General features: G+C 42.0%; 1 protein-coding gene and 1 long non-coding RNA gene across 2 annotated transcripts in view; one reads left to right on the forward strand and one right to left on the reverse strand.

Moving 5' to 3' along the window:
* Positions 1 to 15,227, forward strand: part of LOC117529379 — an 883,736-nt gene that overhangs the window by 465,389 nt on the left and 403,120 nt on the right. The gene's annotated exons all lie outside the window — the stretch shown is intronic.
* LOC117529366 (rab GTPase-activating protein 1) overlaps positions 1 to 15,227 on the reverse strand; it is a 176,219-nt gene that overhangs the window by 110,557 nt on the left and 50,435 nt on the right. Inside the window, 9 exon segments of the mRNA XM_034192126.1 lie at positions 327 to 477; positions 4,502 to 4,595; positions 5,881 to 5,977; positions 5,980 to 6,051; positions 6,211 to 6,380; positions 6,499 to 6,601; positions 8,435 to 8,501; positions 9,130 to 9,240; positions 12,235 to 12,395. Coding sequence (XP_034048017.1) covers positions 327 to 477; positions 4,502 to 4,595; positions 5,881 to 5,977; positions 5,980 to 6,051; positions 6,211 to 6,380; positions 6,499 to 6,601; positions 8,435 to 8,501; positions 9,130 to 9,240; positions 12,235 to 12,395 — 1,026 coding nt within the window.

Consider the following 15,227-nt stretch of genomic DNA (forward strand, 5'->3'; position numbering starts at 1 on the left):
CTGGGATTAGATGATCAACCCGCACGTTGAGGACATAGAGGGGCTGACGGATTATCTTAACCACTGTGCAGACGTGGTCTCCCCAACCAAGGCTGTCCACTGTTACCCTAAAAGCAAGCCATGACTAGCACGGGATGTCAAAGCTGTCCTCAACAGGAAGAAGGCCACATTCAGAAGCAGAGACATGGAGATGATCACAACAGGACAACAGGAGGTGAAACACTGCGTGAGGAATGCAAAGGACAGCTACAGGAGTAGCTGTGTCTATCTAATCTAATGATGGAAATCAATCTTTCCAGAAAATATGACATTTTCTGTGGCCTTACCTTTGTGATGAGAGTGCGGTACTCCTCTACCTGATGGTCATTGTTATGGCAACCTGCTAGCAGCTGCCACACCTCCCCACGTAGAGCTTCAGGAATTCCACTCCGCACCAGTGTAGGCAGCTGCCTAGGACGCACTGATAAGTTCATATGCCTGAGAGATAACGTAAAGGGAAAAGGATAAGACAGTCAACAGCTTTATTTTATTTAAAATTGTAGCTTTATTCAGTGTTTGCTGAAGCATAGCTTAAAGATACAGTATCAGTGTTTTCAGCAAGAACAGAACTTAACTTTTTTAACTTTTTTTTTTTTCTTAAATTTCTTAAATTTTATTACAGAGATTACAGCATGCCATAGGTATTAAAGGCACTGCGCTGCGGTGGTTTGAATCATATTTGTCTAATAGATTACAATTTGTTCATGTAAATGGGGAATCTTCTTCACAGACTAAAGTTAATTATGGAGTTCCACAAGGTTCTGTGCTAGGACCAATTTTATTCACTTTATACATGCTTCCCTTAGGCAGTATTATTAGACGGTATTGCTTAAATTTTCATTGTTACGCAGATGATACCCAGCTTTATCTATCCATGAAGCCAGAGGACACACACCAATTAGCTAAACTGCAGGATTGTCTTACAGACATAAAGACATGGATGACCTCTAATTTCCTGCTTTTAAACTCAGATAAAACTGAAGTTACTGTACTTGGCCCCACAAATCTTAGAAACATGGTGTTTAACCAGATCCTTACTCTGGATGGCATTACCCTGACCTCTAGTAATACTGTGAGAAATCTTGGAGTCATTTTTGATCAGGATATGTCATTCAAAGTGCATATTAAACAAATATGTAGGACTGCTTTTTTGCATTTACGCAATATCTCTAAAATCAGAAAGGTCTTGTCTCAGAGTGATGCTGAAAAACTAATTCATGCATTTATTTCCTCTAGGCTGGACTATTGTAATTCATTATTATCAGGTTGTCCTAAAAGTTCCCTAAAAAGCCTTCAGTTAATTCAAAATGCTGCAGCTAGAGTACTGACGGGGACTAGAAGGAGAGAGCATATCTCACCCATATTGGCCTCTCTTCATTGGCTTCCTGTTAATTCTAGAATAGAATTTAAAATTCTTCTTCTTACTTATAAGGTTTTGAATAATCAGGTCCCATCTTATCTTAGGGACCTCATAGTACCATATCACCCCAATAGAGCGCTTCGCTCTCAAGACTGCAGGCTTACTTGTAGTTCCTAGGGTTTGTAAGAGTAGAATGGGAGGCAGAGCCTTCAGCTTTCAGGCTCCTCTCCTGTGGAACCAGCTCCCAATTCAGATCAGGGAGACAGACACCCTCTCTACTTTTAAGATTAGGCTTAAAACTTTCCTTTTTGCTAAAGCTATAGTTAGGGCTGGATCAGCTGACCCTGAACCATCCCTTAGTTATGCTGCTATAGACGTAGACTGCTGGGGGGTTCCCATGATGCACTGTTTCTTTCTCTTTATTGCTCTGTATGCACCACTCTGCATTTAATCATTAGTGATCGATCTCTGCTCCCCTCCACAGCATGTCTTTTTCCTGGTTCTCTCCCTCAGCCCCCAACCAGTCCCAGCAGAAGACTGCCCCTCCCTGAGCCTGGTTCTGCTGGAGGTTTCTTCCTGTTAAAAGGGAGTTTTTCCTTCCCACTGTAGCCAAGTGCTTGCTCACAGGGGGTCGTTTTGACCGTTGGGGTTTTACATAATTATTGTATGGCCTTGCCTTACAATATAAAGCGCCTTGGGGCAACTGTTTGTTGTGATTTGGCGCTATATAAAAAAATTGATTGATTGATTGATTAACCATTTACTGAAAACACGTGAGACAATCATTAATTAAGAAAGTAGTTTGTGATTAAGTAACTCCAACTAGATACATGGGGTGGGTCGAGATGTCTGTCTGCATTTGCGTCAGAAGTTAATTGCTGTGAAATCGTACAACTTTTGCCTTATATATACACCTAGTGCACTTGTATTAGCAAAGACCATGTTTTAATTGTGTCAAACATTTTCTGTTATTGCAGAGAAAGTAAAATTTCAGACTGATAGTGATTTTTTTTTGATTATATAATGAAATCTGGAAATTCAAAAGTAATCTCTGTATAAAATAAATATAACAAGCGCAATCCAAGATTTCTGACATCCTCCAAACTGTAGCACCTCCAAAATTCACTGGTGTCTTCCATGCCCTAATATCTATCTGTGGTGCAAATTTGGTGAAAATCTGAGAAGTAGTTTTGACGTAATCCTTCAAAGCCTACATAACGTGAAATCTGGAACCAGAATTTGGATCCAGATCACCTCCAAATCCAGTGGAGTCTTCCATGCACTATCTATCTGTGGTGCAAATTTGGTGTGAATCTGTTAAGTAGTTTGACGTAATCCTTCAAAACCTATATAAGTGAAATCTTGATCCAGAATCTGGATCCGGATCACCTCCAAAATTTAAACCAGTCTCCTATAGGTCAATTTTGACCCCTGGTTGTGAACATTTCTGGCAGAAAAGAAGAAATAAAATAAAATCAGATTCCCAATCACGGAATGAAAACGGGTGTAATCTGTGATAAAAGTAGCATTGCAGAAAGTTGTGATCAATCAGGAAAGTTTTAAAGCTCTGTGAAATGGAGCCATGTTCAAGATCACTTGTCTCACAACTAACGTGGTGTATTATTAAAATAATAATAATAATGACATACAAATTTGGACTGCTATTGTAATGAATTAAGCCTGATTTCCTTATATTTGAGGTTGAAAAGAAATAACACTGCATAATAAAACAAATTATAAGGTATAAGTTATTCATACACCCCATTACAATCGCAATGTTTTTGTTTTTTTTCCCAGAATGTTTTTCAAACATATTTTTCTCCAAAAATTTCCATATCCAGTCCCTCTCTCTCTCTCTCACACACACACACACACACACACACACACACACACACACACACACACACACACACACACACACACACACACACACACTTCAATTTATTTTCATTTATATAGCGCCAAATCACAACAGAGTTGCCTCAAAGCGCTTCACACAGGTAAGGTCTAACCTTACCGACCCCCACAGCAACAGTGGTAAGGAAAAACTCCCTCTGAGGAAGAAACCTCAAGCAGACCAGACTCAAAGGGGTGACCCTCTGCTTGGGCCATGCTACAAACATAAATTACAGAACAATTCACGGACGAATATACTCGTACAAGAAATGCTATTGGCGCACAGGACAACCGCTTATCCATGATCGGGTCGTGGGGGGCTGGAGCTTTTCCCAGCAGTCATACGGCGTGAGGCAGGGTACACCCTGGACAGGACACCATTCTGTCGTAGGGCCACATATAGACAAACAAACACATTCACACCCACAGACAATGTACACACAGAAAGGCCACAAGTGGGAATCGACCCCATGACCTTCTCGCTGTGAGGTAACAGTGCAAACCACTAAGCCACCATGCTGCCCCATATCCAGTCAGCTTTAAAAAAATTAGGGGGATTCAGAAACAACAGACAAAAGAAAATAATAAGTCAACAGAAAACTACAACAGCTTTACCCAGAGGGGTGGGGTGGGGTCTAATGCCTTCATTCAGTCTGTCTTTCTATTTAAAATTTATGCTATTGGGAAAATGCTCTATTTCTAACATAGATATACTGTATGCAGATGTAAAGGACATAATTCTCATGAACTTTCTCATCAGTCTATTTGTCAGTCTGTCAGAGACAAAATAAAAGGTACAAAGAGAAGGAACGCTTGAAGGCATAACTGTACCTATACACCAAATGCAGCCTAAACAAAATCCACAGATTTCCTCACTTTCTTTATTCATGTCCCTCTAATTTCTCTTGTTTATGTCATTCATCAGGTTATGCAATACATGGCATTTTCTGCAAAGGTAAAGAAGCAAGCACATCAAGTATGCTGAAAGTGCATGGATTTATGGGATAAGTACCTGCTGCATTTCTCTCACACACACACACACACACACACACACACACACACACACACACACACACACACACACACACACACACACACACAACACACACACACACACACACACACACACACACACACACACACACAAAACTGCATTCAGGAGCAAGAGAACACACAGGAAAAAGTCAAGAGAATATAAAGCCTCACCATTTAGACAGTAAGTCTCCCCAGGTCTCCAGAATCTTTTCTGCACACTCCTTGGAAACGTCACCTGACCCACTGAGTAACGGTTCATCATTATCTGCCACACATCAGTCAGTTACACATTCAGAAGAATCAACTTTTACAATCACAACATGCTTTGCTGTTTTCTAGGGGTGTCTAAATCAAGGACTTTTTTTGCCCCAAATCCTGATCCAAGTCATTTACCAGTAATGGTGAGTATCTGCCGATACAGAGTAGTGATAATTGTATTTTCAGACACACTGCAAGCACATGAACATCTATCTAACAATCTAATATATGTACTCGTATATGCTTGTCAGTTTAACAGTTCGGCCATGCATTAAGAAAAAACTACCTTATATCCAAGCTGCTTCTTGATTTGAAAGAAATAAAAGTTTTTTTTGTTTTGTGACTCATCAATTCAACTTAGTGCAGCATTGTAGCAGCAAAAGTAGGATATTTCACAGTAAGTGATTGAACAACTATGTAGTTATTAAAATACATTAACGAATTATCACTAAGTATAAACGGCCTCCCAAAATTGACCTTTGCCTGACGGAGCGCTGCATTTGGCCGAGACATTTACAGTTCTTTACCAAGCATGTATAAAGTCTACAGCATCTGATTGGGGATGTCAACATTGGAGGAATAACCAGAACACCAGCTTCGTGGGTGCAAAGCCAAAATACAAAACAAGCAAAGCCAGGTCAAAAAAGAAGAAGTGGCATAAATCTATTTCCGCTTGTCTAAAGTGTTATTACACACAGGTATGAAAGCATATAAAGTGTCTCAATTTAGTGCATGTGTAAGTTATAGCAGTAAAAAGACTTTGAATGTGGCCTACTTTTAACTCTGCCACAAGGGCCACAGAGTGCTCCTGTGCAAACGTGTCCAAGATTTTGATCCACAGAGAATGTGCATCAGATGTGAAAGCAATAGTTCATGATGAGTTAGGAGATAAGGAGTGTGAGAAGTGCAAGAAACCCATTTTAATGTCCTCCTTTGGTAGTTCCAGTGACAAAAACTCAGACACAGCAGGGACCTTGTTTATTTTTCCTGTCCGTCTTTCCTCCTGATGCTCTCTTTCACATACACATAAAAACAGTAAGCACTCTGTAAGTATAGATAGTACAGACTTTTCCGTACTGCACACAGGACAGGAAGACTTTTTGGAATACAAGAGAAAATGCTTTTGCACCTAATATCTGAATGTTTGTGAAGCACTGCAGCAGGGTGTTCTTTTCCGATAACTTGTATAGTTGTTATTGTGTTTTTCAGAATGCATGTGAGGAAGTGGGTTTAAAAGCTAATCAACTGTTTTGGACATCATATTAGTCCAAGCCAAATGCTCATCAACTAACCTTCTTCTTCATCATCCTCAGGTGGTGAAGGGATGAAAGTACCAGGCCCTGGGGACAGGATGGTGGGACTAGCTGTGGTTTTCCCGTTTTTCCTCTCTCCGTTTCACTTTCCAAGCTCACCACCTCATAGAGTGTGTCTGAGGCAGGACTTTTACACTCCTTACGCTCCATCTGAGAGATATCGAAGAGATTTTCAAATCTAACACAGGGAAGACAAACTATCCTCTAGTTCACATCTATTACGCTTAATCATAAAATATTTAGTCATTTCCAATTACAGCAACCAACATTACCACTCAATAATGAATGATGGCCATGTCTTTGACCTACCTGCCGAAGTTTAAGGTAGAATGTTTCGGTGTAACTCCGCTTGCTGAATGGCCAGAACAGCCTGTCATTTGGGGAACATACTCTGACCCTCGTTTCCAGCAGAAAGCGCACCGGTTCCTCTACTTCCGTAATCACCAGATCTACTGCTGTTGTCATATACATACATTTATCTGCAAACACAAGAAAACAGCACAAGGACAATAAACATCAAACTACACATCAAAATTTGAAACAAGGGGGAAAACCTTTCTTGGAAACATAAATTTTTCTTTTATTTTTTGTTACAACCTTTAGGAGTTTCTTCATTTACAGCCTGAAACTGAGACATGTTGGGGTTCCAACTTCCTGTGATGATGTAAGACTTCCCATCTGAGCTCTTTCCCATCGACTCCTGAAGGAGTACAAGTTGGGGAATTTAGAGAATACAAACAAAATAATATACATAAAGATGAATAAATACTGCAGTTCCTGGAGGTATGCCACTGACTTTTACCCTCCAATGTCTGTGATTAATGAGACAGCACAGCGCATCATATTTACAGAAGATTATTTGACAACAAAGCAATGGTGATGACCTGACTGACACTGGCCACCTGACTTTAGTCATGGAGAGTGAAAAATAAACATGCACACTTAAAACAAACACACTACATATACAGTGTGGGTGAAACAATGAGAGATAGATCACAAATCGACAGAAAACACACCACATTTTCTGGACTATAAGTCACATTTTTTTAAATATATTTGGCTAGTTCTGCAACATGTATTTTGAAGCGATTTATATAATCAAAAAACACTGTATTATCATCTACGGCCACAAGATGGCAATGCCTACACGCATGACAAGCTGTTCCTGTATACAGATCTGAATGACGTCTGATTCTCACTATAGAGCAGAAGATGCTAGCAAGGCACCATTAACCAACCTCAGTAAAACAAGAAGAAGATGGACAAGGACATGCTGGGTCGTAGAGAACACGGGCAACACGCTAGTAATCAATTAAAAAGTTTATTTACATCTAGTGTGCTACATGGGCACACATTTAGCTCCTCCTTGACGTTTTCGTCTGTTCAGTGGTGACAAAAAGCAGTTTACACTCAAGTTCTTTGTGCTTCGTACAATATTGATGAGCCTGATAACTTCTGCTAGCTAATGTGCTGTTTAACTTATAAATAAAGCGCTAATTAAATTCTTTTTGCACCTTGTTTCATGAAGCAGTAGGAATATGTTAAAAAAAGTGTGACTTACAGACATGCACTTTATGTATGTTTCTTTAGCTCATCAGGGTCCATCTTTGGGCAGATTCATTCCGGTGCGATATACGTGGGCTGTCAATAAAGTAACGGTCCTTTTATTTTTCAAAAACTATATGGATTTCATTCATATGTTTTTACATCAGACATGCTTGAACCCTCGTGCGCATGCGTGAGTTTTTCCACGCCTGTCGGTGACGTCATTCGCCTGTGAGCACGCCTTGTGGGAGGAGTCATCCAGCCCCTCGTTGGAATTCCTTTGTCTGAGAAGTTGCTGAGAGACTGGCGCTTTGTTTCATCAAAATTTTTTCTAAACCTGTGAGACACATCGAAGTGGACACGGTTCGAAAAATTAAGCTGGTTTTCAGTGAAAATTTTAACGGCTGATGAGAGATTTTGAGGTGATTCTGTCGCTTTAAGGACTTCCCACGGTGCGAGATGTCGTGCAGCGCTCTCAGCCGCCGTCGTCAGCCTGTTCAAGCTGAAAACCTCCACATTTCAGGTTCTATTGATCCAGGACGTCGTGAGAGAACAGAGAAGTTTCAGAAGAAGTCGGTTTCAGCATTTTATCCGGATATTCCACTGTTAAAGGAGATTTTTTTAATGAAAGACGTGCGGACGGGTCCGCGCGTCGGGACGCAGCCGCCGCGACGCTCCGCCACAGGAAAAACACCTCTGTTGAAAGCCTTAAGGACAAGTTGGAACATGTCCTGCCTGTTAAACAATTTCTCATATACTCACTCCACTGAAAGCCATCAAAAGCCGCCTGGATTTTACAAATGGCACAATTTTTTTTCCAGATTTCTCATAGTGTTTCTTAAAGCCAGAAAGTTGCCATCTGAAATGACTTTAGTTTTGTGTCATGTCTGTGATCTGCTTTTTATCTACAAAATTAAACAACTGAATGAACATCCTCCGAGGCCGGTGATTCCATAATTTTTGCCAGGGGTTGTATAGTGACACCTACCAGATCCAGCAGGTGCATGTCACTGTTCTTCACATTTTTTCCTGGACTCAGCAGAAGACCAAAACACCTGGAAACATGCACACAGAGAAAAGTATGCTACATAATTTAAAACACACACACACACACACATGCCTAAAAACTAGAAAACCACTCGGAATAATAAGAAAAAAAAATTAAAATTTTCTACGTAACCCATTTTTGCCAATATACCCTAAATGTTGTCTTCTAGTCAAGGTCAGATCACACCTTTTCTACACATTTTTCAAAAACTGTTTTTTTTTCAGTAATTACAGTAATAATCCAATAAATAAATATGAGCAAAATAAAATCTTCGCAGAACTTTAAAAAGGAAAATACAAAGTACACAACAAGAATGGGAACCAGAGGAACAACAATAAATCTCTCTCTGTACTGTAAAACAACCAAAGGACAAGTCAAGGGCAAGATGAAAAGATTTCTACTCATTTTGAGCAATCACATCTTCTTTTACATTGATAGATATCAGCTCTTTTTTCCGTCATCCACTATATATTTGTAAGCATGTCTGAGATTTAATAAAATGTTTTATCAGCAACTGATGGCAAATCACAAAAAAAAAAAATCAGAGAAGTTAATTTTGGTGTCAATTAAGATTAATAGCACAAAATGTGTCTAAGTGCTTGAGCATATGTGTACGTCTTTGTGTTGTATTTTACCTCTCAATAGCCAGTTCCTTATTGGAGGTTTGCTGAACGTAAATGACAATTTTCTTGTCCATTCCGGCACGTAACTTGAAGCTCTGCTTGTCTTTATCTTTTGCAACAGCACTGAATGTGAGACAATATGAAAACAAAGATGTCATCACAAAAAAATAATAAATAAAAACAAAAAATAATGAAAATTAAGTGGCACTCAGAGAGCACATGAGTTATGTCCTCCTCCTTGGGAAATAAGGCTCATGATAACATCAGCATTTCACTGCTGTGACTGATCATTAGGCAATAAATTAGGCTGACGTCAGTAGGCTATCCAGTGCTGTATCTGCAAATAAAACAATGGCTAAATTTTCCAAGGTTTTTCAAGAATTTATTTTGCTGACCTGTGACCTAGAGAAGTTGTTCAAGGTCACCCATATGCAAACTCTCTACAGACAAACATCTCTAAGAGATGACTATACTTCAAGTTTCCTGGGCCTGCTGTCATTTGTTCTAAAGTACAGAGGCTGCATGATGGATGGATGGAAAACTAATCCCTGCCAAAATGGAACGTTGATAGGACTAACATTTTTGGAGAAACTACAGTTATTAGCAAACAACACTGAACAATGGACGCTGATAATTACATTCTGGACTTGCACGCCATTCCATCAAGGGACGGTAAATCATCTATATATTAAAAGCGTGCGTGCGTGCTTTTATTTAGTAAGTTCAATGTAAATACATAATATTGTAAATACATTAAAAATACATGGAAGACACGAGAAAGTGAAAACCCTGATTTCCATTGTGGGCCATCAAATGTCAAAAATCAAATGACAAAATAGAAGTAATAATAAAATAAAATAATAATAATAATAATAATAATAGTGTGTATATGATAACAAGAACCTAAACAATGTATAAATATACTGACAGTAAATTAACATTAAAAAATGACATAATTAACAGGAAATAAAAGGGCTGAGTTCTTCTTCTAAAAACTGTTGAGGTCTGAAGGTCTAAGGTTATAAAAACATTCTGGGCTGTGGCGCAGGCGAAGCAAAGGCAGTGGATGGCATGGGAAGTACTGGCGAAGAGGAAGATGGAGGCATTCAGGCCAAGCTTTACCATCAGGGCTGCCTATGATGTCCTGCCTTCCCCCGCAAACCTAAGCCAGTGGTATGCTGAAGACCCCATATGCCCTTTATGCCCAAGTCCAGCAACACTGAAGCACATCTTAGTGGGATGCAAGGCCAGCCTCACCCAAGGCCGTTACACCTGGCGGCATAACCAAGTGCTAAAGTGTCTTGCGGCAGTGTTGGAAAGTCGGCAGACAACTGTGAATGCCCTTCCTCCCCCTTCATCTCAGTGGCAGCCAACACTGTTTGTTCGGGAAGGCGAGCGGCAAACCAACCTCAGAACTGTAAGATCGGAAACTGGTCAGCTGGGCAGAGTGCGGGACTGGAAGCTGCTGGCAGACTTGGACAAGAAACTGTGCTTCCCAGCAGAAATCACAACCATCAACCTGCGACCATACCTTGTTCTGTGGTCATCCTCGTTCAAGTTCGTCTACATCATCGAGCTCACTGTGCCCTGGGAGGGCGCAGTGGAGGAAGCCTATGAGCGGAGAATGTTGAGGTATGCTGAACTCGCAAGCCGATGCGCAACAACAAGGCTGGAATGTGAAGTTACGCCCAGTGGAAGTAGGCTGCAGAGGTTTTTTAGCCACCTCAACATCCAGGCAGCTCAGGGAGATGGGAGTGCAAGGGAAGGCCCATCGGCAGGCAGTCAAAGACCTCTCCCCCGCTGCTGAAAAGGGAAGCCAGTGGCTGTGGATGAAGAGAAAAGACTCCGTCTTGGCCTTCAAGTGAGGTGATGGCATCCAGGGAGTGAACCTGGAACGCTGGGACTCACTGCTGAACCCTATGGAGGTGTCGTGGGCCTATTAGCAAAACACCCAAGGAGGAGGGCACCCACTTGACAACCCAAAGGATGCCATCACTCAATTGACCATCCCACAGAGTCTCGTCGGTGCCTCAAGTATTCATTAAGGGATATCAACATCAAGTCCAATACAACAGATCTGGACTCACATGCCATTCCAACTCATTATAGAAACTTTGCATAATTTATTGCCACCCTTGAAAAATGTCAGTTACCCAATTTTATAAACACTACCATTCTAGAACCCGTGGATCCCCACGGGCAACACGCTAGTTACACTATATCAGGGGTCACCAACCCTGTTCCTGGAGAGCACCTGCCCTGAATGTTTTCTAACTCTCCCTGTTCCACTCCCAGGCAATTAACTCTATCAGGTGTGCTCAGCCAATCAAACACTGGAAAATACCACTTAAAAAAAAAAAAAAAAAAAAAAAAAAATCAGGTGTGACTTGAGTAGGCAGATGTGGAAAACATGCAGGGCAGGTGCTCTACAGGAACAGGGTTGGTGACCCCTGCACTATATGTTTTCAGCATTTCTATAGTATGTTAACTGTGTATCGTATTTGCAACTTCATCACAAAAGACAGAATGTGTCTCATCAGCGACCACTAGAAACGAATATGACAGTCCTCTCAACGGGGTCGTCTAATTGTAGGTCTTTAGATGATTGAAGAGGCTAATCCGTGATCCACAGACATTTCCGGGACATCACAATGGAGTCAATTCATGTAGGACGCCTGTGCTCGACTTTGTTTAATGTAGGGAGGCTGGTGCACAAGCAGCCACTACACGACCTTTGACAGATCAAGGCAAGAATCCAGTGGTGTGGGGTCCAAGACGACTGGGGATCCTTTCTGCTGCAGACTTCACCCACCTTCCCGACTGTTGTGATGCTACGCTACTCAGTCATCATCCGCCCGTGGCGCACACTGCTGGTAGTTGCCGGTGTTGGTGGCAAATGCAAGCCAGCACAGCACAGCAATAGTCGCCACTAACACGCTACACACACGTCTTCTGCGGGAGAAGGGTTTTAGCAATCTATATTCCTGTCAATTTAACAGTAAAGCTTTTTCTTTCTCCAAACTTCTATATGGTATTTTATGAGCACAGAATAAGCATATTAGTTGTTTACAGCATTGCGTAAAGATGATAAAAAGTGTGTGTGCCTTTGTGTCCCACCTGAAGGTACCCTTGCCATCATCCTCCTTGATCTCCAGGCTGACAGTGAAAGTAAATAAATCACTGTCAGGGGTAAGCGGAGCAGCTTGCTGGGATGACAGAACGGCTTTCTTAGCTGACCTCCGAAATGCTGTGGCAAAGCTATACAGTATCCGACTCACCTGTAGATAAACAGAGGCGCACAAACACAACACAACACAAACACCAAGTCAATCCACAAACGTGTAAAAAGCTATGCCGTGATACACTCTTCCTTTACTCCAATCACATTAACATTAGGGGTAGAACAATACACTAGCTCCAAAATACAACACAAGTCATGATGCACCCATCACAATTCAATTTGTATCAGAATACAAAACAATGTCTTATTTTGTCCACAATCCAGAGACAGTTTACTGCCAGCTAGGAGTAAAGAAAGCAGTAAAATATACCAGAAAGTATTCACATTTAAGAGACTGAAATCTGAGAATATTTTTTTAAGTGACACAAAGCAATTACTTATTAAAATAATTGTCAATTAATTTAACAGTTGATTAATAGTTCATGGTGAGAACTCATTGTTCTCACTGTAAAAAAAAAGAAGAAAACAAAAAGCAATGTTTACTGTTTACTGCTTCGCCACTGCAGCAAACAATTTTCTTCAGAATTAATAAAGTTCTTTCTTATCTTCTTATTAAGGTCCTGTGTCGATTTTTTCATTTATTTCTGGGAGAGAAGTGCAGAGAATGCCCACGAATGCATTATCCCAACTGTTTCAGCATTTTCAGTGTAAAAAAAAAAAAGTCTGGGCATAGGATTTGTTTTTATGACAACAATAAACACCCTCAGTAAAGCCCCTTTCACACTGGCGTAAACGTACAGTTGCATATTGTGGCGTTGTGTTTCATTTAAATATGCCCGAAATGCGCACATACTCAGCCTTTTTCCGTGTTCGTACATTTGCTTGCAGCTGCGTGTGTTCACTTTTTAATGTGTGCACACAGTGTAGTCCAGTGGATCGTGTAGTCCTTGCCGCTATTTAAAACCAATTCAACTCTTTATCATCCTGCTTGCTGTGCAGGACACATCGCTGCGCTTGGAAAACAGTGGTTCTATTTCATTCCTGCTGACCGCTAGAGGGCGGTGCTTTAGCACCTGGATAACTACATGTGCGCAGCACAGAGGTCGAGAATATATACCAACAAAGTCACGCCATTGGATGTGACCTGGGTGACGTCACTGGTTGTCTTTATATACAAGACGCACCCAGCGCTCGCTTCTTTTTTACATTCTCACATTCTTAGAGGTTGAGAATGCATTTAGCTGCGATTGCCGCTCTCGCTTGTAGCCTCGCAACCCACCTTCGGTTGGAGCTATGTGCACTGCACACGTCCTCCAGAGGCTGAGAGACACGGCTTCACCGTTTTTTGTATTCTTTGACTGACGCCTGTCGTGAGTACACCTTCCTAAACGCTGGGTGCGCGCCTTTGCCGCTGCCCTGCTGGGTATTTTCCTCTGTGCACATTAGCTGTGTTGTTTCGATGAAAGCTGGCTATTTGTTTAGTTGTGTCACTAACCCCGTTAACTACGTGGTAGTGTGTGTATCAGAACCAGTATAGTGTACTGTGTTGGGCTTGCCGTGAGTGTTTTCCACTCCTTGAAGTACTTCGTCTGCACTTCCACCATTTGCTAAGTTTAACAGCTCCGCTAGCAGCTAGTGTTGTCGTCGTTGTTCTAAGTGACTTAGCACATGGGCTGTGAGTTTTTTGGCTGTGTGCATCGTGTTATTACTGTGGCTGTGAGTGTTTCACGCTCCGGGCCTTGTATTAGCTTTTACACTGTGAGTGCTTCACGCTCCGTGCCTCGTGCCAATTCTGCAGCTGGAGTGCTTCACGCTCCGTGCCTCGTGCCGATTCTGCGGCTGGAGTGCTTCACGCTCCGTGCCTCGTGTCAAGTCTGCGGCTGTGAGTGCTTCACACTCCGTGCCTCGTGTCAAGTCTGCGGCTGTGAGTGCTTCACACTCTGTGCCTCGTGTCAAGTCGAAGCTGTGAGTGCTTCACGCTCCATGCCTCATGTCAAGTCGACGGCTGTGAGTGCCTCACGCTCCGTGCCTCGTGTTACTATTTACACTGCGTGTGATTCACGCTTTGTCTTTCCATTTGTAACCATCAGGGCTTGCGTTAGCCATCTGCACACAGTCCGCAATGTTGACAGGACCTTTGCTGCATGGCTGTAGTACCTGTTTGGCTCCCTTGAGCCCAGATGATGGACAGATGTTTTGCCCCTCCTGTCTTGGGATCGGACACCTGAGGGAAGCCCTGACTGGCGATGCCTGCCTTAATTGTGCTAGCATGCCAATGGCAGAGAGATCTGCTAGACTTGCGGCATTGGAAAATGTAATATCTAGTGCGACTTTGGCCTCCAGCCCCAGGAAGGACCCAAAGCGTTGTAAACGCCCACATGCAGGAGCCCATTCTGCTAAGAAGGTTACTCATGACCATGCTTTGGCTGAAAAGGTTGAAACGTTGACTTCTGAGTTTGCTCAGATTAAGTCCTTGCTTCTGAATCTACAGCCTAGGGATGCAGTGACAGTTCCTGTTGTCCCTAATGAGGCTGATCAGACCAATGTAGTTACTCAGCAGGAGGAAGATGTCGTGTCTATTGCTGCGACTGATTCCTTGTACATGACAAGTGATATAAACTGTGTGGAGAATGAGAATGAGAGGGGTCTTTCTCCAAGCCATTCATTAGTGGGCTCTCACACCTCTGAGGCAGTGTCCCTGCTGCAAACCAGACCTGGACTATCCTTTGTCAAGCAAGCTGTTCAGTTGGCTTTATCCAGGCTTGGGGTCAACAATCCCCCTGCAGAAACCACTGCTTCAAGTGCCTTTTTCAAAGTCACTCAGAAGCCTGAGTTCAACGTTCCAGTTTCACAACCATATATCGAGGAGCTCCACCGATGTTGGGCAGACCCCAAATCATTGACCCATCTATCGCAGGACTGCAGAGCC

The sequence above is a fragment of the Thalassophryne amazonica genome, chromosome 17 (assembly GCF_902500255.1).
Source record: "Thalassophryne amazonica chromosome 17, fThaAma1.1, whole genome shotgun sequence".
NCBI classification, from domain to species: Eukaryota; Metazoa; Chordata; class Actinopteri; order Batrachoidiformes; family Batrachoididae; genus Thalassophryne; species Thalassophryne amazonica.